This window comes from Falco naumanni, chromosome Z, assembly GCF_017639655.2.
Source record: "Falco naumanni isolate bFalNau1 chromosome Z, bFalNau1.pat, whole genome shotgun sequence".
Taxonomy (NCBI): Eukaryota; Metazoa; Chordata; class Aves; order Falconiformes; family Falconidae; genus Falco; species Falco naumanni.
This window is the reverse complement of record NC_054080.1, coordinates 61,301,920-61,324,516: the sequence shown is the minus strand read 5'-3', so window position 1 is coordinate 61,324,516 and position 22,597 is coordinate 61,301,920. Positions and strand designations below refer to the sequence as shown.

Here is a 22,597-nt window from a genome sequence, read left to right as displayed (position 1 = left end):
GACTGCGCCTCACGTTTGGTCGAAAGCCGCATTTTATTCTCCTGTCGAAAGTCACGGCTGGGAGCAGGGTGCAGCGAGGCGTTACGCTGCCGTGTGCCACGAGCAAAGCGGCGGCGCCTCAGGCCGGGCGGCGTTTCCTCACGGGGCGGCAGCTCCGGGCCGCGACGGCCCTTCCCCAGCCCGCGGCCCCCCGGCCTCGGCGCCGGTGCCCGGGGCAGGGCCCGCCCCCGCGCCGGTGCCCTCAGGCGCGCACGCCCCCGCCGCCTTCTGCCTCCCCGCGGCCCGGCCGGGGGCGCTCGGGCGCCGCCGTGCGAGGGACAGCGGCGCCGCGCTTCCCGGGCCGGCGCGGGCGGCGGACAAGATGGCAGCCCCCATGGAGCTGAGCTGCTGGGGAGGCGACTGGGGACTGCCGTCCCTGCACCCGGAGTCGCTAACCGTCATGGTAACGGCCGGCGGCCGCCGCCGCCCCGGGAGGGAGGGAGGAAGGGACGGCGGGACGGCGCCCCGGGTCTTGCTTGCGCGGCCGGCCGCGGGCTCTTCCCCCTGCGGGCGAGGCGCCGCCGCCGCAGGGCGCACCCGTCCTCGCCGCCCCGAGGCCGGGCTGTGCAGGACGAGGGGCCCGCCGCAGCCGCCGCGCTGGGCCGGGCGGGGGGGGGCCGCGGCGGCGGGGCCCGCGGCGCGGCCTGGCGGGGCGGGGCGGCCCCCGGCGCTTGCCCCCGAGGGAGCCGCCTGGCCGCGGGCCGCTGCCTCCGTCCCCGCGGGGCCGGGCCCGGCTGCGGCCCTGCCCGAGGGCTTCGCGCCTTCCCGGGGCTGCCTGGCCGCGGCCTGAGCGGGCGGCGCTGCCCGGGAGCGCAGCAGGGCACCAGAGAGCGACTGAAGGCCAACGCGCGGTAGGCGCGTTTGCTTTTAGTCGATCTTCAGTGCCCGCAGCTGCTTGAAACTTCTAAAAGTGCCGTCTTCCACTTATGCAGCGGCTGGATTTGTTTCCCCACAATCTTTATTGCAGGCTTACGCAAAATTTTCTGGTGCTCCCCTGACAGTGAATACTATAAATAACTCTTGGAGAGCTCCGAAAGGTACCATCGTTGCGGTTTTTGTTCTTTTAATCATAGCCACGTTATAAATTAAGGTTCCAGTTTCTGCATTTTTCCTGGGTTTGCTTTGGTTTTATGTCCATGAGTGTAACCAGCCCAGTGAAGGCTACCTGCTTTCACAGTACATCAGTGAATGACTGTACAGGATTAAGTGTGATGAATTTGTGGGAGTAAAATAATGGAGGGCATAAATAAGGTGTCTCAAAAGATACTTCATTTAAATGTGTATGGCTGAAGCAGCAGAGAGTTGACAAAGCACTGGTGCCAATACAGACCTCGTTTCTGTCAGGCAGTCTTAAAGTGATGGCCTAGTGAAAGTAAATCTAAGTGTTTCGCACTCAGAAAAGGTGACTAACAGCTTAGTTGCCAGAGAAGTTGAAACTAACGTATCACAGAGGACTGCTTCATGTTGGATACTTCTGCTTATTCTTACTTGTTTGCTTGGCATTTAAGTTACTGTCTTGGTGTGTTCCCGAGAGGTAAAATCACTGCATTGTTAAAGTACTCTGTCATTGACACATACACATCGTCAGCGTAGGCATTACTGTATCCATGCAGAAGTTGCACCTTTGACTCTTTATTTTTCAGTCTATTGTTTTCTGTTAGCAGAAAGTACCAAAACTAGCAAGGTGTACTTGCCAAAAGTTCCCTGACTTGTTATAGCCAAAATACATTAAATCCATTTAAAAAAAAAAAAAAAAAAGAATAAATTTGAAATAGTAAGTGTTACTGATAATCGATACTTTAATCGTATTTAGCAGCACAATCATGTTAGGCAGAAGTGACATACCTGGTGCTGGAAAAGTTGATGGTTATGCAGTGGTAGCTTGGGCAGTGGTTGTAGCAAGGCTAGGGGAAACAGGTGGTTAAAATGGATTTAGAGGGGAAGGGCTGGGAAAAATTAGAGTACAAGAAAGGAGAGGCCCAGAGGTGAATGGGTTGGGAGGGCAGTTGGACTGGATTGGAATTTTTTTCTTAAGATGAACATGGGAAATCCAGACAAATAGGCTGGTTCTCGAAGTATCAGATATCTAGCAGAAAACGTTGCCTTCAGTCTGATTTGATGTGGGCCTGGTTTTATGTATTGCTGTTGGTGAAGGCCACAATACACTAAACATATTTGTGAGTGTAGTGGAACTCCACTGCTATGTAAAGCTTATTTTATGTGTATATGTTTAGGAAGATCAGAGCATGCTATGGAGAAAAGGGAAAGTGGATGCAGTGACTGATTGCTTTCTAGTTATGTTAGATTTCATTCATATAAATTGTTGACTTTATTATTTATGCCTTCTAGGAGATGTACCAGTCCTGATAGCAGAAGACATTGTTATTTCTCAGCCAGCAAAAATACTAAACTTCTTAAGAAAACAGGTGGGGCTCTTTCAGAAGATTGGTTTTCTCTGCCTTGTAGTGACTCAGCATGTCCCCATATACATTGATACAGGCTTCTGAAAATCTGGAACTCAGTTCAGACCCGGTGTTTCCCTGTTTTTCATGTATGCCAGAGAATTGCAGAATGGTGGGTAACAGATTACTGTTTGAAAATGTGATTGTTAGTTATGTGGAAGATTTGAAAATAGGCACAAGAAAACTGTTCATTGAAAAGGACAACTAACTGGTCTTAATTGAGCAGTTTTTCACTGAGCACCTTTGCTTGTAATTATAACACTTTTAACATCATTATGTTAAAATTATTATGGCTTTGGAGACCTAGGATATCAGTGTTTGGGAGGTCTGTGGTTTTATCTGCTTTAATAGGTAATTGTCTCCAAGTGCTCTTTTTTGAAGGATAATACATACAGTGTTTTTAACATATGCAGGTTTTCTGTAGCTTGTAGCATAAAAATGTCTGCAAGCATTTCTTGATGCTCGTCATATTACTGCATAGTCAACTCTTGCTTGTCTTTTGCAGATCTCTTTAATGTTTTATTTACAAAGAATAAAAATGTCTAGTGAAACATGGCATCATCATCTAAGATGGTTCTCCAGCCCACTATTCTGCTTTTACATTAGAAATTCAGTTCCTGCCTAATCAAGAAGGTTTATTGAAACTTTGAATCTTTAGGGGGAGAAAAACAGGATCTTACAACTGTGCACTTGAGATGGGATTTTAGACAGTTGTTTTAAATTTCAGAAGTTTCATAATGTTGGTGAAGAAAAACCCTCTTTGAGTTAAAGTATAACAATAATACGCTTGTTTTTCAGATGTTTAAGGGTCAGCACTGAGCCTTTGCTTCTAAATTAATGAAGTGAATCTCCTCTGCCCCCCAAAAAAGGATACCTTAAAAGGATCCTGTGTCAGAATTAAAAGCTCAGTCAGCTGTAACTGCATTAATTTAGGTAGCTGTGCATTTGGTCTCTTATGTTGTTAGCATCCAGTTTCTGAGCTTTTAGAATGGTTATTAAAAGCAAAAAGTGGGATGGCTTGCCTTTTTTAATGCTTACAGCAGCTTAAATGCCAGATGCTTCTTCAAAAATAAAGATGGGGACTTGCCAGGGGTTTGCTACATCCCCAAGTACTGAAAAATTGCCACTGTATCTCTGGACACTTGCTTGGAAAGCAATGGGAAGAAACCATGAGTTATTTTGAAAATACGAGGGCCCAAAAATCTAGGAATGGGAAGGTGGAAAAAGAGAGATGCAAGGAGGTTTGACATGGCTGGACTGAAGAAGTAAAGAAATTCTAGTGAGCATGTGCTTTCTGTCCTAAAAAGTGTTGTTACAGTACTAACCTGATAGCTGTTTAGTTTGAAGCAACTTTAGGTTGCGTTGGTGATCTTTCTGGAAAGTTCTGTGGAACGCTGTTTGTAGTATGTTGTCATGTTTTGGTTTTTTGTTTTTTAATTCATAGAAATATAATGCTGATTATGAATTGTCTGCAAAACAAGGAGCTGATACACTGGCATATATTGCACTACTTGAAGAGAAGCTGCTTCCTGCTCTGGTAAATACTGAGAAATACTTCACAATGGTCAGAATTTTTGGAAGGGAATGCTACAAGAGGTGCCCAGCATGAGAGACATTGAAGTCTGTCAGCTGTAGTCCTGGCTGGAATGTATTGGCTTTGTTAGTGCAATTTTGGAAATGCTGCCTAGCAGCTTTTGAAAAGGAAAGAAGTGCGCGTTTGTGAGGTGTGAAGTAATAGTAATGAATTTATGAAACACATTTTAAAAGGGCACCTGTGAATGTTGGGGTTTTTAATCCTTTTTTGGGAAACAGTATCCTGAAAAAACTTATTGTAGCTGTTTTTTTGTTTCATTTGACTCTTTTGAAAAAGCTTTGAGTAAGATGTGCTATGTCTGATGTGTGGTGCGCAACTGTGGAAGCCTTTTGAACTGTTCATTTAGAACTTTTGAGAAATTAAGATATCCATCAGTAGTTTCATTTTTCAGTTCTAAGTAGCACAAGGCCGCAAGCCCTCACCAGTTTAGTCTAAGTACGTTAGAGGTATAAAAATCCCCAGACATTGGATCTGCTAAATGACTTTGCCTTCAGTTTGCACAGGAAAAAGTACTCAGATGAGATGGTATCATAGGCTAGCTGACTATCATAGGTCAGCTTCAGCTGACCCCCTAGGTTTCAAATTCATTATTTCATTGTATCTTTTATTTTAAGATTGATATAAACCAAAATAGAAAAATTCTAGAGAGTTCAACCTGATCCTGTAAGTCTGCCACTTTTTTGTCATATATTTTCTATGTACGGTGTGTGTGTATGAGTGTGTGTGTATGTATATACATATATAAACATGAGCAGGTATATAATTTTAGGCACATGTGTATGGGTCTATGTATTATCTTTCTTGGTTTTCTTTGGGTGGAAGGTAGCTGTTACCTTAATTATACACTCCTACTGTCAAAGGGTTAGTATAATCCTTTATGGAGCCTGATTGCCTTAAATTACAGTAATTCCTGGTGCTTCTGCTTCTCTGACGGAGATCATACGCATCAAACTTTTAAGAGATACATGCTATTCTTACTTAAATTCCAGTCATATTTTCCCTTGTGTTGATACAGCTGCACACTTTTTGGGTTGAGGCTGAAAATTACTGCAGTGTGACAAAGCCATGGTTTGCCTCAAGGATTGCCTTCCCACTGAGTTTGTATCTGCCTGGAAGGATGTCCAGGGAAGCGCTGAACAGGATCTTGTTGACCAGAGGAGGGCCTCCACTCTACAGTCTCACTGAAGTAGAAGCACAGGTGTGTGTTCTGTAGTAAAGAATTTGTAAGTTGATGCTGTTGAAGGCAAGAACTGAAACAGCCTAGCACACTGTCAGACGATGAACAATGCTGTGCTACTAGCTTTGCTACACCTAGGGCTCTCAGAAAGTCTTGTGTCTTATCAGATATACAGGGATGCCAAGGAGTGCCTAAATCTCCTGTCGAAGAGATTGGGAACATCTCAGTTTTTCTTTGGGGATACGTGAGTGTGACTTCTTTTTATTTTTTTTTTTAATGACTGATAAACCAGATGCCACATGACTCTGTGAACACTTTACACTTAATTTTTATTTTTTTTCTAACCTGCCAGAGCAGGTTAAAAGTGCTGCACAGTAGTTTCATGTCTCACACTTGTGCTTTTCAGATAAATCTGAATGAGCAAACAGGGCACAAATGAGATCTTTAGACTAAGGCAATGTGATGTCTTCCTTACGTTGTGTTTTCCACAGACAAGTGGATGCTGCCCACAGCTGCTAAGAAAATGTGGGGTGCCTGATGAATTAGTGTAGCGCTAGAGAATGCTTTTCTAGCCAGTGAATGTCACCTCCTGTGCTCATACGTAGAAGAAATGCTTTAAGCCTGAGGTGTTACCACTACCTTCGTGGGAGGAGGATGTTGGTCCAGGAATACTCCTCTTCCTGTGGTATGTGCACAGAGCAGGAAGCAGGTACTGCCAACAGCAAAGCACCCACAGGGCTTAAAAAGGATGATCTGTTTCTTCAGCCACTGAAGTTGGACCACTTCATGAGAGAGGAGCCTGGTCCCCTGGTATATAGCTTGGCTTTTGTGGTGTCAGAAATGTGTTTCAGAGTGGCTTGTTTGTCAGTGTACATGACAGCATGGCTGCCTTTGAATGCTGAAGTTACTGTTTCAGCTTGCCAGTATGTCTCTTGTTCAGAGGCATTGAAATCAATCTGTACAAAGCCTTTACCAGATTGATATGAAAAGATAGAATACCAGAAGAGCTGACTGTCTGCTGTCCTGAGTTATGTTTGACATATACAGAAAATGGTTTAGTTGTAGAGGTCTTAACGTCTTACCTCAGTCGCTTTTGTTTTGTCACTCTTTTCAGTCCTACCACCTTGGATGCCTTTGTGTTTGGTTTCCTTGCACCAATTTATAAAGTGTGCTTCCCCAGGGTACAATTACAAGAGCATTTGAAGCAGCTTCCCAATCTGTGTCGATTCTGTGATGATATTTTGACTTGCTACTTCAGGTTAACTGTCTTAGGTAAGCTGTGTTTCTTTTCCCCTTTTTGTCATGTGTAGTCTTGTTTGAATTAGGACTCCAGGATTCCACCTGTGAACCAAGGCAGAATTGGATTTTACATAGTTTATGCTAGAGCTTCTGTGGGGAAATGAGGTAGAGAAACTTCCAGAGTTGTGCAGAAGGGACTGAAAATTAAAAGCAAGGGTTAATACTCAGTTTTAAACTTTGTCAAGCATTGGCAAAATGCACCTGTATCTGTGCTATGGCTCATGCTTAGTACTTGTGGTTTTTTCACATGGAATGGCTTTTCCACTTAAATTCTTCTTCAGATAAAAATAGCGCATGAACTTTTTCTCCAATGTGGGTTTATTTTTTAAGGGTTTCAAAGCTTTTGTAAATACCTTTTCACTCTTCATCTTTCTGCCTTCACTCTCCAGGCCATTCTCCGGCTGGACAGGATACAGCAGATGCTAATCTGCAGAAACTCACACAGCTTGTAAATAAAGAATCCAACTTGATTGAAAAGGTTACTTTTGCTTCAGTCTCTAATTTTCCTGCTTCGTTGTGGTTACTTGTTCACAGATATCCTTGCATGTCAACTGCAACTGTACAATGGACACTTTAATTGCTTTTTTCTAGAGAGTTACTTTGTGTAAGAGGCAGGAAGAATGTCGTTTGAAAGGAATAATTAATGAAGCCTTGTACTTTAAAAGTATTTTTATTACAATCCAAAGAACATTGTCTTGCAAGCACACATATCAACAAAAGAAGGGTGTCTTTCTGCAAGTGTACATTTCAGCAAAAGAGGAGGCAAATGTTTTGATCAAAACTTGGAAATGGTCTTGCAAGTTAAGACTGATTGCCAGCTCTCCTTGTTCCCAGCTGAATGCTGTAGTCCCTAACCTACAGTCACACTTTGTCCTGCTTGTTCTACATCTAGCTTTTATTTCTTTGTATTTTTTTGTTTCTAAAGCACTCATTCAGCACCTATCAACCTGTGTGAAAAACACTTGGGGAGAATTAGTCTTCTGATGCAGACAGAGGACTTTTAACCTGAAGGTTGGAAGGCATTTCTTCCTGAAAAAAAGATTAGTGTGTGAAATAGATCATTGACTATGATCAGCTTTTGTAGCATTATGTATTGATTGTATCTCCTCTTTGTGGTTTTGAAGTGTGGCTGTGGAAGTTTTAAAGAATGGGTTACACATATATTTGTCAGGCATGATTTAGGTAAAGCTGGTCCTACCTTGAGGAAATGGGATGGACTAGACAGCCTCTGGAGATCTCCCCTGTGCTGTCTTCTGTGACTGTTTATTCTGTAGTAACTAGACTCTTTGATAGCACATTATGCACAGAGTATTAGATTGATTTGCTATGAAAATATACAATCTTTATATTCAGAGCTTAATTTTAACCTGTCTTTGAAAGGGCTTGCAATAAGTTCTTTATTAAATACTTTTTGAAATCTGTAACTATCCTGAATTCACCCAGTGCCTCCAGAACATTCTTAATTTGAAAAAGGTTTGTTCTTGCAAGTTGCTGAATGAACATGCAAAAGCATCCATTGATGTTAGCAGTTTGACTTCTTATATGCTTTCTAGCAGCATTTGGCTATTATACCAAATTGAAACTTTGACCTCTTAGAAGAAGGTCCAGTGTTGCTTTCTTTAGCAATCTTGGTGAAACGATTGAGGAGAAGCACATCTGTTTGCCCTGGGTTTGACGTAACATATGCTAATGGAATGAATAGCAGCTCTAACACAAGCATGTGTTTAGGAGTGGAAAAAGTGTTCAGGAGTGGAAAGGAACCAAAGTATCAGTTTTGTCTGGGACTGAAATAACAGGGTAAAAAATACTGCCCCCCCTGCCCCCCCCCCCCTTCCCCAAACCACCAATCAGCATTAATGATGGCAGCCTTGACAGATAGACTAATTGTATAATCTATATTCTACTGTTTGCCAGATTCGGCTCTCATTATTTCTCTGCAGATGGACGACAACCTTCGTAAGAGTCCTCAGCACCCCCCTCGAAAGCTAACAACACTCAAGCTTGCTGCAGGTGGCGAAGAAAGCAGTCCATTGAATCGTTTGTCACCTTGACAGCTTTTGTTGCTCGTACACATGTGTTTGCCTTCAACTGTTCTGAGTGCCACAGTAAATTTTTTCACATGAATGTTGTTTTGCAAGGGGAGAAGCTGCTAATGAATACAAGTAGGGAAGAAATTTAGCTTTACAATCTACTATATACTTGTTCTTTTAGGAAATTGCATAGTTCAGGCTGACCACACATGAAGCTGAGGCTAAATTAAACAAGAGGCTTTTTTCTGCAGTTGTTAAAGTGATTTTATATAGCATATTTTTGCCTTTAGCCTAGCAGAAATGTTGACCAAAAGTTAAAATTCCACTTATGGAATGCTCACCATTATTTTATTTTGTGGCTTTTGATTTTGCTGTAATCATGTTACAACATGTGAGTGGGTGTGCTCTTGTGTCTGTCTGAAAATTACAAAGTCCAGTTGCAAAATTGGTGAAAAGACTAGGAAAAGAATGAAATGTTGCCCTTCCTTGATACCCAATAGGCTTTGCTGCCGTTCAGTGAGACCTGGACAGGCCAGAGAATTGGGCAGAGAGGAACCTGATGAAGTTCAGCAGAGGCAAGTGTAGGGTCCTGCACCTGGGGAGGGACAACCCCACGCACCAGCACAGGCTGGGGCTGACCTGCTGGAAGGCAGCTCTGCGGAGAAGGGCCTGGGAGTGCTGGAGCACAGCAAGGTGCCCATGAGCCAGCAGTGTGCCCTGGTGGCCAGTGGGGTCCTGGGGGGATCAGGAGGAGCGTGGCCAGCAGGTCCAGGGAGGTGATCCTCCCCCTCTGCTCTGCCCTGGTGAGGCTGGTGGTGGGCTTCCCAGTTCAAGAGAGACAGGGAACTACTAGAGAGGGTCCAGGGAAGGCTACAGAGATGGTGAGGGAGCTGGAGCATCTCCCCTTATGAGGAAAGGCTGGGGGAGCTGGGCCTGTTTAGCCTGGAGAAAATTGGATCTTTCCAAATATCTTAAGGGTGAGTGTCAAGAGGCTGGGGCCAGGCTCTTTTCAGCAGAGCCCAGGAAAAGGACAAGGGGCAACGGGCACAAACTGCAACACAGGAAGTTCCATCTAAATATAAGGAAGAACTTCTTTACTGTGAGGGTGACTGAGCACTGGAACAAGCTGCCCAGAGAGGTTGCAGAGCATCCTTCTCTGGAGACATTCAAAATCTGCCTGGATGCGATTCTGTGCAACCCACTCTAGGAGAACTACTTTAGCAGCTGGTTGGACTAGATAATCTCCAGAGTCCCATCCGACGTTGACAATTCTGTGATTCATGGCAGCTGAGGAATGAAAAGCAATGAGAAGAAGTTAAAACTTTTTTTAAATTTTACTTCTATTAACACTTTTTGGTTTTGTGTTTTAAGGCTGTATTTTTGAAAACTTGTGTTGTACTTCAAGGAGGGTTGTTGAAAAGTGTGTGTGCTGTGGGGAGTACAATGATGTACCATACTGACATTTAACATGTACTTGGTATGAGTCCTGTGTTAAACAGGCTGAACCTGTGCACAGGACAGTATCACATGCCATGAAACCGTTAAGTCAAAATCACAAAAAGCTGGTCTTGAGATGGAGAGGTTTGATGAGCTCCTGTCAGGACAAGAGACTTGACTAACAAACGTACTGTGGCTCTGGATTTAAAGGAACTGATTAGGGGGCTTATAAGAAAGCTGATGTAGGCTTTGGAATTTGTCACAGATGTCTCGTAATAGTTTTGTCTTATTTTTTATAAACACTAGAGTTCATTCAAAAACTTAAATAAAGAACATCCATATTTTTGTTGTTTGACAGTCTAGTTCAAGAGTTCTTTTATCTCCGCTAACTGTAACACATTACAGCCCATATTTCTTCTGTTTAATTAAGGTACTTATGTCTCATTAAGTTTTCTCTAGCAGCAGCCTTGCTAGTTCTAGAGACTATTCCATTACAGGAGAGATGCCATAATTCTTTACTGGCAGTGTACTGGCAGGTGCTTCATGAGTGGGTGTGAAGAGAATGAGTCAAAGGATATTGGCCAAAATGGCAGCACTTGGGATAGAGCTATCAGAGTTCTGTATGTATGGGATGACTGTTATGTTTTTTAAATTTTTCAGGCCAAATTGAAATAGTTTTTCAGCTTCCCTTCAGCTACTAGTCATGTTTGAGATATTTATAGATAAATTATTTCGTATTTATAAAGACAATTATGTGCATACTGTACAAAAAAGATACATTCAGGCTTGATATATAAGGAATGTAGTGTCTTTAACATTTCTTAATTATAATTGAAATTTTGCATTTCTAATGAGTACTTTAAAATAATGTTTAAGCTTCATGCTTTTACCAGAGTATTTGTTTCAGTGATTTGAAATTAATCTAGCTCATACTCTTGGTAATTGTGTAAACCAACAGTCAACTACATGTAAAAGTAAGTCAAACGTTTTAAAATTTTTATTGACTGTATCTTGACAAGGTTTAAATGAGATAGTGTCACATGACTTCTCAAAGTTTTTAATTCATAAACACAGCTATGGAGAATATGCCTTAGTTTGTTGCTTTTGTGAATATGTACACTCAGTCTTTCAAATCTCTTTGTAAAAAGGTGGTTGTTCCAAGATTAAAATTTTGGATTTTTAGTGGAGTTTTGGTAGTGTTTTTTATGGAAGTTATGTCAGGTTTTTTGAACATTTTTCTTTTTCCTTGTGAAAATGTTTATTTTGGCCATAAAAAAGAAAAAAAAAAAAGAAATAAAAATGGCTGACTGCTAGAACAAGAAACTGGAACAACTTAGCCTACCCATGAGGTCAGATTTTAAATTATAGTCACAGCTCTTCAGTATTAATCCTTTCTTTCACCACAACTGCTTTTGGGAAGGAGGGAGTGGGGAAGCACAGGTTTTCTAATCTTAATAGACACGAGCCTTGTGCTGTCTGACAGCAAAATTTTAACAAACTGATGGCCAAGTAACTTCATTCACTGGACGGCAGAGGACAACGGGACTAGAGATCACAGCAAACACTGTCTGCAGTCATGCACACCAGTGAGGCTGCATAGCCATACGCTTCCTTGTTCTTGTCCAAGGTGAATTCAAAACCAGACTCCTTTATGTGGAAGATGTCATCTCTGGCCTGACAACTCAGACTTGCCCATTCTTTTACCCGTGCATTTTATGTGCCTGAGTTTTGGAGCTGGGCAGTTAATAACGCCCAGGGTGGGATCAGTTTGAATAACTGTAGCTCTCTGCATCTGAAGTAGTCAAAGCTGCTTCTCTGCCTAGTGGAGAAAGGTGGGAGCTAGGTGTGATTCATCTCCTTAAAGTAGATACCTAAAATAGCAAAGTGAGTTGAATCCTGAAAATGTGTCTGCTGAACGTACAGGATGCCTTAAGCTACCTACCTCAGCTACAGCGTGGAAACCTGCCACAGCGATTGGCTTTTCCTCCAGTGCCTAAGGTTGCCGGTGGGCTGCAAACACAAGTGGTCAGCCCTTCTGGCCAAGCAGCAGTGGTGGGGCTGTGAAACCGCTGTATGCAACCTGGTGCCTGTGCAGAGCGGGGGGCTGTCGCACGCGCTGCGGCTCTCTGTAGTCTCGAAATAGTGGGCTTCTTGTGCGCGTGGCTGCAACGTGCAGGTGCAGGATATACCCCTGGGATTCTGTCGTCTTGCTGCTACCAGGGCAGCTGGTGAGCTTGCTCCTGCCTGCCCTCCTGCTGGAAGGTGGTGGCTGTGAGCAGGTTACTACCTCTAGAGCAACTCATCCAACCTGCCGCGCTTCCCCGTGTGGAGGAGGCTGCTCGCTGTCAGGGGTGAACTGCTCCAGCAGCTTGCAAATGTAACACCCCTTGTGGTGAAAGGGTGTGTGTAGGTATCTTTAGGGCTATTTTGTGTCTTTCTGTCAGCTGGTTCTAGGAACACATACATTCTGGAAGGAATAAGATGAAAAATGTTACGAATTAATTGCTACAAATGTGGTCTATTTAACATTTCCAAGATAGCTTTAAAAATGGCTTTTCCCTCCTCTGAAAACAGGCTTTTATATATGCTTACGTGTTGGTGAAGGCACATCACTTTTGCTAATGTAGCTTAGCACTCCATTAAGAAAAACACCCAATTATATTTGATTCCTGGGTAAAATGGTTTCCAGACTCACTTGAGTACATTTCCTCTCGATATTATTCTTGGCATTGCAGTAGGAACCATTCATAGTGCCTTTTTTTTTTTCTTTCTCTTTCCTTAAAGAAAGGCAGACCAGGTTTTTATGTTAGCCTGACAAACTACACTGTAGCTCAAATCTGACTGGTCTGTGCTGTTGGCAACAAGTTGTCCAATCCCTAACGTACTTAAAGACTGTTGACTTAAGAAGACACTGCATAAAAAAATGTACTGTTTCACGGTGCAAATGCCCAGGTTCACAAATCGTTTTAGTCTGCTGTTAGTGGTTAGCCTGATTCAGCAAAATGCTCCGTAATCCCACTCGGTGCTAACCAACGCCCACGAGGTGATGCGCTTGCTAAGCGCTGATACGGGATCAGGCCCTTCAGTGCAGCAGGTGGTATTAAAGAGCCACGCAGGGGGCTGAGCTGGTCGAATACCAAAGCACACAGCCCAGAGCTTCCAGTCAGCATCTGGCCACTGTCCTCATTTAGCCCTAACTGTGCCAGTGGGAAGGCTACTCTCCCCCACCTGTCTTGTCCGGCCATTTTAGCCACGGTGAGTGCTCTGGCCTATGTTGTCGGGAGCTGCCAGCTGTGTGCCTGCTGAGCAGCATCATTAAGCAGCTGCAGCTCATGAAGCATTTTTCTCCTGAAGCAGGTGAGGGAACACCCATGGGGCAGCTTTGCCTGCAGAGTTTGAGAGTGACAGTCCGTGCCGGGGAAGGTGAGAAGTGGCTGGGCACAGGCAGGTTTCTGGGTGAGAGGCTGCTCACGTGGTCCAGCCTTTTGCCAGGCACGTGCCCACATGATGCCTGGCATACAGGCCTCTTGGCAGCACTGCCATTCTGCATCTGTGTGAGACCCAGCCATGCAGGGTTGGTGGTGATGTGGGGCTTAATGCTCTTTTAGGACCCCATGTCCTAGTCTGAGTATCAAGGGCAGAAGCCAACCCCTACTGCAGCGGTCTCCTTGCAGCAGGAGACCTGCCCAGCTGTGGGGAGGGCTGGGTGCAGCCTGTTCTGGAGCAGAACTCTGTATCAGAGGTAGCTGCCAGGGGGGCAGGTGAGTTTTTGCACCCCCTCAGGAATGTGTTAAAGCAAAGAAGGGAAGGAGAAGGTCCCCTGTACCACACTGGTTTCTGCCTGGAGCAAAGCTACCAAGAACACATCCCCGGTCCCAAGTGAAATCAGATCAGGTTGGAATGAGAAGGTGGGAAGCAGGAGGGAAGAAAAGGTTAGCAAGGGAAAGGCATCAGTGGCATCTACTTTCACCTTCAGTGAGCTGTTGTCTTAGAGATTTACCAGCGTCACAGTACTGTGAAAGACTGATTCACTAGCTGTCTTTCTGATGTACTGCTCTTGTGGGCAAAAGGTGGGAGGAATCCAATGACTTGCTGCAGGTTTTGAAAAAGAAAGAAAGAAATTACTTGTAATGTGCTAAGCCAGCCTGCTTCAGTGCAAGACCAAGCGAGCAAGGTTTACTGACTTCATTAAAAGCTAAGCTGAGACCAGGAATCAACGATGGCACAACTTCAGTTACACAGCAACTAAGATCTTGCAGTAAATCAGCCTATGGCACAAGGCTGTGCCACAGCACCGTTCAGCTCTCTTTTGCTCCTTCCCTCAGCAAAAACCACATGGGTTCTTTTTCATCATGAATGTCGGTGTTCCAAATTTTTACAATGCTAAAGTGTTGCATGTGGGGGTCTGTTGGTGATTTACTGTTATCAAAATACAGAATGTTCCTAGCCCTTCAGTGAAACCAAGAGTGCAGAGAAATTGTATGCCTTGCGTATCAAGTGAGCTCATTAAGTAGAAGCAGTCCCTTTGTAAGCCTTTGGTGCTCAGCTCAAATTTGCAAAGCCATTTTGACAAGGGTGGTTAGGCAGCCTGCCAGTTCACGCAAACACCTCACAACTTTTGTTTCCAAGAGCATAGAAGCGAGAGGGGGAGAGTGCACACAAGGAAGCGCAAGTCTCTGCAAAGCTATGACTTACCCAAAGCAATGTTCAATTGATGGAGGTGGGAGTCCAGCCTTGCTTGCATTGCCGTATGCTGTGGTGAATGATCATTTGTGAGTTGCTGCCAGCTGATTTATTGTTGGCGCAACAGCAATTGTGGAAGTGGTAACAATGGTCATGTTGGGAGCTGTCCTTTGCTATTTGAGGAATAGGCTGATGTCTTTTCAAACAGAGCACCTGTGTCTGCCCTCTTACCTTTGAAGCATCCTTCCCTTTTGATTTCTGCATAGCTGTTATCACCTACCCATGCTCTTACAGGGTTTTGGCACTTGCAATTATTGCTTATTTAGGCAATTATTTCAAGTGAATGTGGCTGGTTTACTTTTCCTTATGCATTTTAGTTAGTTTTACTGTAAACCTTAAGTCTCCTTCTTCAGCTTTGTCCATTTCTGCAGTCAGTTATTTCAACTTATATTTAACTTGCTCTTGAATGCCACAGCATTAAAGAGCCAGATGCTGAAGGGAAGATCTTTTAAGTTTTCATGTGGGGTCCACGGGGTTTCTTTGTGTTCTGAGAATTATTAAGAGCACACAAAAAACCACACCCAAAAACCTGGGGGGGAGAAAAGTAGAAAACTTTTCTTCTCACTGTTAAAAGGCAAGACCAATATTTGGTTGAACTGGACTGCATATGGTCAGGTCAGGTCACTTCCCAAGTGAGTTTTGCTTTTAGTCGTTAGTTGTGACCACAGTGAGAGGGATCTCTGGAAATTCCTGCAGTCCCACTAAGCACGTTCCACTGCTCAGCAGCAGCCATGGGGAAGAGTAGGGGCTGTAGCACCTCCATGGCTACTGGCACGTATTCTCCTGAAACTGTTGCTGTTGGAAAATGCAAATTTTTGAAACCTATACGTTCTAAAAAAGCCATACTGTTTTGGACAGGAAAGATTGCTCAGCTCAGATAGGAATTTAGAGAGAGGGTAAGGGAACTGATGGATACTGATGGCACAAGTTTGCCTGGAATAGCTGGTACTCTGTGATGATGTGGGAGAGGGATTTCAGCTCTCTGCTCTGAATTAAGGGAAGTGAGAACTCATTTTGGCTGCTCCACAGCTTTAGGCAAGTGTCTGAGCCAGCGGATTAGTAGCTTTTCTGTAATGGGCAGAGATACCTTTTTTTTTTTTTTTTTTTCACAAAAATCCTTGAAAGGTCCTTTTTCCTCAGTGCAGGGTATGAAAAACTCAGAAATCCCCCTGACTTCCATGGGTAATAAAGCAGTTTCCCATCTGTTCTATTTGCTTCCTTAGCAGCTCACAAGGATTATTCTGTTTATCTGCTTTCCTTATTTTAGCTGAGCCAGGTAGCTGTCTTCACAGAGGGAAGACAAAGTGTTGAAATGGTGTTGGCAATTGGTGGCACCCAGTGTAGAGAACATAGCAACAGAGTGACATGCTTAGAAGGACTGAAGCAGGCAGGATGCTTACTTTTTTTCCCTGAAGAATATTTTGTGGGAGGCACAATACCTGCTAGATACCACTTCCAGCAACAGGCAGGTCTTGAGAGCAGTCTCCAAAGGCTCTGTACTGTTTGCAGCCGTGTCCAGTAGACATCAAATGCCACCAAAGAGTCCAGGAAGAACAAGGTCAGCTGGGATTACAGTTCCCCAGTGAAAGACAGTGGGCAGAGTAGGGCATTAACCACATTTCTCCTAATACTACCAGCTCAGCTTTCTCTCAGGCCAGCCTTAGGTCACACTTAGGTATGCTTAGGCTAGTTTGGTGTAGAAGGCCCCTGACTGATGTTGACATGTTTTGGTGGTGGCATTGTGCCAGTTTGCTCTCCTGTGGTCTCACCAGCCTGAGGAAGACTGAACCTAATGTTGTCAGCTGTCTGTGTAATTGCTTATCACATTTGGTTTGGGAAGTTTCAACACATGTTAGGATGCTCCCATCACTGCTTTTAGAGCTTTTGTGCTGGGATTTAATGACCAGTTGGCTGTAGGAAAGGAGAGAAATATGAACACCTTGTCTTTGTCGTTGAGCATCAGAAATTTACCCATAGCCATGACAAGCACCGACTCTGAACCAAGCCTGATGCACAACTTCAATGAAGGAAGCTGGGATATCAGTGACACAAAAGTGGGGGCAGAAGTCTGTTTTACTAACCTGTCTAGTTCATAAAGGAAAACTGTTGAAGAGGAATCCATGGCAATTTTATGTCCTTTTGTTTAATCGTCAGCGTAGGCTTCATTAAGACTATTTGCCCACTGTTTTCCCTTTTAGCAAGATGGTGTCAGTCTTCTGCACTGACTATCACCAGTGCTTCTTTGCTGTGTTTCTCAGTGGGCCAGATTCCTGGAAGGAGGGTCCTGAATACTGGCTGACCCATCTGGTTGTAGGAGATGTGGATGTTCCTGAGACATACAAGGCGCTGATTTCCAGAGCTGCATGAAAGTACACACCAGATTTCAAAAGTGATTTGTAGTCTGGGAAACCTTTGCAGAGTATGAGTTTGCTGTTTTATCTGGCAGAGGAAAGGAAGATTTCCTTACCTCCTTCATGTTAAGGGCACACGTTTGTAGAAATGTCCTGACCGCATCTGCGTAAGACTGCATTTTCCACTCTCAAGTTTCTAACTCACAGGTCTGGCACCCAAAATCGTTACATGCCTTTTGGTTTCTTGTGCCTGGCAAAGTCTGACACAAAAGAAGAATCAATTTTGAGAGGTGCTTTGTTCACCATTTGAGTAAGAACATCTTTCACTGGCATAGAGGGAAGTGTCTTATTTCCTATATCACAAGGTGCACACCTGGAGAAAGAAACGGTAAGTGTCAGAATGACATCTGCTCTCTGAATTGTCAGGTTCTATGAAGGGTTTTCAACAACCTTAGAGGCTGCATTGTTTCACTGCATCTGCTGTTCTGTTAAAGCGTTATTGAAATTGTGTACGGCCACAAAGGGAACGGTACAGAAACAAACCAGACCACATTTCTTCCAAAGATTATTTGAATGAAATAAAATAAGCTACGTTCCTGGAAGTTATTCACAGGATGCAAACCACCTGATTTTCATTAAGCAATTAGCTGCTAGTTCTTAACAATAATGATATCCTTTGCATTCTCTTTCAGTCAGTTCAGTGTGATCTGAGGTTTTAATAACTTGCTTCTGTGTTTTCAGCTTTAGTAACACTTCTCTCAGTTGTAGGTTTACCAGGTGTCTCCCTGGGGCTTGGTTTGAGATAATTCCTACAAAAATTTAGGTAGTTTAGCATATGGAGGTGACACATCCTGTAAAGAATTGATATAGAGTCATTTGAAATTGATAGAGATGCATTTAATATGCCTACTTGTTTCTTCTGACTACATCTGATGGCAGATACATTAACTTGCTCTTGCTTTCTCTCCTCCCATATTTTTACAAAACTAATTTCTTCCTGGTGCACTTTTTCAGAAGCCTCTGGTGCTGTCACAGGTCAAATATCAACACTGAATAGACAGGATATCTTGACCTGGTAAAAGCAGTTGCACTGCTTGTGCTCCTTTGCTCTTCATGTTTTCTCAGGACCTTTCCAATTACTCGGTATCTGAATTCTGCAAGAAGTTACTGGTAACTTCAGGTGCATCACAGGAAGGTACCCCACAGTGCCTGGTGGGATCTTGCCTTTTAGAAGGAGAACAGGGTATTTTCCTAGGCTGTCCTTTATCATATGGATGAAGAAATAATGAACTAAGTATTTTTGCAAAGAAATGGATGCACTTCTCTCCTTTAACTTTCAGAAGAAAATAACATGAGTTCTGACACCGCTGGTCAGGGACAAACCTTGAGGAAAGTTTTTTGAAAGGACCAATATTATTTCTTGGACCTGCAGTTTATAGTATTCTTACAAAACAATACGCAGTTAAGACTTACCTACATTGTTTCTATGTTTTACTATCTCCTCCCTAATGCACTTGTGAACTGAAGCAAGACAAAGAAGAGTCTTCAGTGCTTAGTTATGCCTGTCTGAGCCACAGAGCTGTAGGCTTGGCAATGTGACAAGATTTCCTGAAAGTAGACCTCTATGTCTCCCAGCCTGAGATGCAGCTCCATCACCTCTGGGGACTGACCCCCATGGTGCCCTTGGAGACCCCAGCTGCTGATGGGATCACCATCAATGGGGAAAGCAAAGAAGTTGTTTTACAGCTCACAGTATTATTACTCCACAGAAGTTTTAAAACAAAAGCTGAAGAAGGCTACTCTACTGGGAGCCTGGTGTCAAAGGCTTAGAGCAGCAAGCAACATGTGCACAAATAGAGAGAAGGGATCCTGCATGAGCTCCAGATAGCACTTTCATCGCTTAGGAGTCAGAGCATCTGTAATCCATTGCCTCACTTTTCCAAGGTATGCTGTAGCACCTCATGCTAAAAGTGTATTCTTTTTCAAATACTTTGGCATAAGACAAAGGTAGTCATAGTACCAGAAAGAAGAGCTGATATTTCGGATGATTCCTCAAAAGAGCAATCAGGTAGATTAAGCTAACACAGTGATTTTTTTACCCCAGAACATTTAATGGTAAAAATTACATGGGGCTTTTGACAAAATGATTCAGACAGGAAATGAAAGGATTATTTCTTGATAGAAGCATTTATCTTGCTATGTCATAATAGTTTAATACTTGCCTTTTGAATTTCTTTGAATAACATTAGTTGTGTTAGAGCATGAGTGGATTTTATTTTCCTTCTTTTCCAAACCTCATTGAAAACTGAACATAGTCGCAACATCTTCCTGAGGAGTCAAGCATATGAGGCAGAGCTATGTTTTTTTCTAGAAGGTATTTTAAAGTATTTGGGGCTTTGGAAAGAAGAAAAGAACTTCAGTTGCTGTGGAAGTGCCAAACCTTGTCACAACAAATAGTCTCAGTTCTCAGCAAGCCTTGAGCAGAGCGGCTGCAGATTTTCCCAGGAAACAAAATGCTTGCTGTCACAATACAAGCAGTAAATGCACTTTGATTCTGTTCAGGTTCCAGAAGTCAAGTTTTCAGTCATATTAAAGTTCAATACTTATTAAACAAAGATCTATTGTACGTAAATTAAGCCAGCTGACCAGGCCTAGGTTTTGTGTCCTAAAAGTAAACCGGAGTGTGACATTGTTTCACTACTGACTCAGAAAAAAAAATATTTCTCAAACTTTATACCATCGGTATAACATTTTATAGCTACTAACACCTGTGGCTTAGTTTAAAAAATGCAGTGTAAAGGTTGTGTAACAAAGCCTGTTTGCAGCCTAGAGCCCATTACACCACTTCTCTCCAAATTCCAAATTTAAAACTCCATTTGTAACAGGGATGCTCTGAGCTGGTGGGATTTATTAACATGAAATCTTTTCCTCCAGATCAATATTCCTACAGACATGACAAAGAACTTGCACTTTATATTTCATGAGTTGTAATGATTTCTGAGCAAATCTGTTTGGGCTATTAAATGAGTCATTACGCTGATTTTAATAGCATAATGAAGCTCTTTCACATGTTTATGTAGAGGAAGCCATGAAAAGATTTCACCTACAAGGGAGAGTGTGCTACTTTTCAGACCTTTCACTTTGGACAAGCAAGAAAATAAACTCTTAGACCGCTTGTTCTACTGACTGTTGATGTCTACTGATGGATAGCCCTTGCTGAACTTATACAATACACCTAGAAATCAAATATACATAGAAATCATAGAACAAAGACGGACCTTCTTGGTGGCTTGCACTTCAGATGTAGTTAAAGAAGATGGGGTCATAGGTTTCCTTATCAATTCAAACATTGTAAATATTGACTAGCATATGTCTCACACTGGTTTTCTCAAAGAAATGAAGAGAATATGTACAAAGTTTAGCTGTTGTTGGCCAAAAGCAAGAACACCAAAGATAGCTTTTCAGTTGCCCCAAAGAACCACTATGCAAATAAAATCTTCCCATTACTTCTCCTTCTGTGCTAACAGATCAGCACTAACAAAAAACTATTCCTATCAGATAGAGTACCTCTCCACAGCAATTGTTCTAAGATCCTTTCCAACCTGCAGGGTGGAACGAAACTAAAGATTTATTTTGCTAGTCACTGGTACTGATAAACAACCTAACATGAAAATTAAATTTCTCTGCTGTAGACTTGGGACTCTTCCATCTATGTCAGCTCTTTAGCTGTGATCTTGAATACTATGTAGAATAACGTAATAGGTTCATAAAACTGTATTTCCTTAAGCTTTTTCCCCATACTCACCACGAACTTAATTAATGCAGTTGGCACGGACTAGCAGAAGCTGATTATGCTTAACCTCTGTAAACATTTGCAGCATGCAGGGTGCCTACTCCTGTTTGAATTGCTTGTAAAATGGATAGTAAACCATCTGTTCCTAGTGTTTTCCCAGGGTGCAAATGGGATCCAGAAAAAACAGAATGTTTTACTCACTCTAAACCAGATATCTCAATGGTGATCAGACTCCATTTTCCTTTAATGGCTTCAGAATCTTTAAATCTGAATCACTTAAACACATGATGCCAGTAACACGTGTGCAAAAAGCATTAAAGCCAAAAAATGAAGGTGGCTCATTAAAGCTGGTGCTTCTGTTTATGAGTAACACTTGGAGAGCACCACTTTACATGCACTACTTTACTTACTATTGTGTTCCTCCAAGAAAAAACATTACAGAAGTTTCTCTGAAAATTGGACGCTTTTAAAATGAAAGGCTTCATCTGAGCAGGCATTTGGCGTGTCGTGACACCACTTGCATCCCCTTGCACCATAGGAGCACCCTGAGGTGCTTGTTGTGCAGCTAGTTGAGAAGGCAGAAAAGGTGTCCGGTGCTCGGTGTGTGTCTGGCTTGGCGTGGACAGTGCCATTACTGCTGCCTCAGTGTCCAGATGTGCCCGTGGCTGGTGGGGAGCATACTGTGCAGGGGACAAGGCAGATGCAGGGCTGGCTGCAGGGAGTTGTCTGTAGCAGGATAACCAAGCCTGTGGGGAGAAGGAGGAAGGGGGCTTTGCAGGAGTGGCTGCCTGCTCTATTGTCTCTAGGTGGGGTCCATTCCCTGCAGTGTCATTTCAAGGGAAACCAAGGCCTGGGTATAGCCTGCAGCTGGAGCAGGAGCACTGTGGTACCACCTTTCCTGCTCTGGCCGCTCTGGGTCACTTTCTTCCCTCCTCCCCCCAGGCTTAAGGTCATCGTTGGCAGCCTCCTACACCAGAAAGGTCAGAATCTGGCACAAAACATCACCACAGTGTTGGTTGGAAGGGGCTGCTGGAGATATCTCATCCCTTCCCACTTGTAGCAGGACTGTTGCAAAGCTGGACTAGGCTACCTTCAGACAAGTCCCCAAAAAAACTCCAAGGAAGTGGCTCCACACCACCTCTGGTGAGCTGATGTAGTTCTGCATTGCCCCACAGGAGAGGAGATGTGCCATTTGAACTGCTATGGGAAGACCATTTGGGGTGTTAATTTCTTTCTGTGGAGTTAAAAAATAATAAAACCCCCAACCAAAGCAGCACCTCAAGTGTTACAGGACAAGTGAGCATATACAAGCAAGCATGATTTCTTTCTTCAAAAGATCATCAGGGTAGGCTTCTCCCAGGACCTTTTCGGGGGGTTGGATAGGCAGAGCAGTATGCTGCTGAGAAGAGAGGGTGAGCTGAGGATTTTATTTCAGTTTGTAACACCAGACTTGGAAGCTCTACACAGCAACAAAAATCCTGGTTTAAGTAGCATACAATCAGAGCACTGGTAAGTCTTCACAATGCTGGGAGGACCTGGGAAATATACATATGGTACATTATTCAGCACAACAGCTTATTTGAGTGTGTAACATATGCCAAGCAAGATGACATCAGATCTCAAGAATCTACATTGCATATTGCTGAGCTGATAACCATGACAGTTCTGAAAA

The 22,597-nt window shown here is 43.4% G+C and overlaps 1 protein-coding gene across 5 annotated transcripts; it reads left to right on the top strand.

The window, feature by feature from the left end:
• Positions 1 to 297: 297 nt before the first annotated feature.
• Positions 298 to 8,996, top strand: MTX3 (metaxin 3). Of its 5 annotated transcripts, none has more exons than XM_040580503.1 (9): positions 298 to 442; positions 1,007 to 1,076; positions 2,389 to 2,465; positions 3,946 to 4,038; positions 5,111 to 5,293; positions 5,440 to 5,516; positions 6,387 to 6,544; positions 6,961 to 7,049; positions 8,486 to 8,996. In XM_040580503.1, the coding sequence occupies exons 1-9, from the start codon at positions 362 to 364 to the stop codon at positions 8,558 to 8,560; spliced, it is 903 nt and encodes a 300-aa protein (XP_040436437.1). In that variant the 5' UTR covers positions 298 to 361; the 3' UTR covers positions 8,561 to 8,996. The 5 variants fall into 5 exon arrangements, with proteins under 5 accessions (XP_040436437.1, XP_040436436.1, XP_040436441.1 ...); XM_040580502.1 differs by having other exon boundaries at positions 299 to 442; positions 8,512 to 8,996; XM_040580507.1 differs by lacking the exon at positions 6,961 to 7,049 and having other exon boundaries at positions 299 to 442; positions 8,512 to 8,996.
• The last annotated feature ends 13,601 nt before the right edge of the window (positions 8,997 to 22,597 follow it).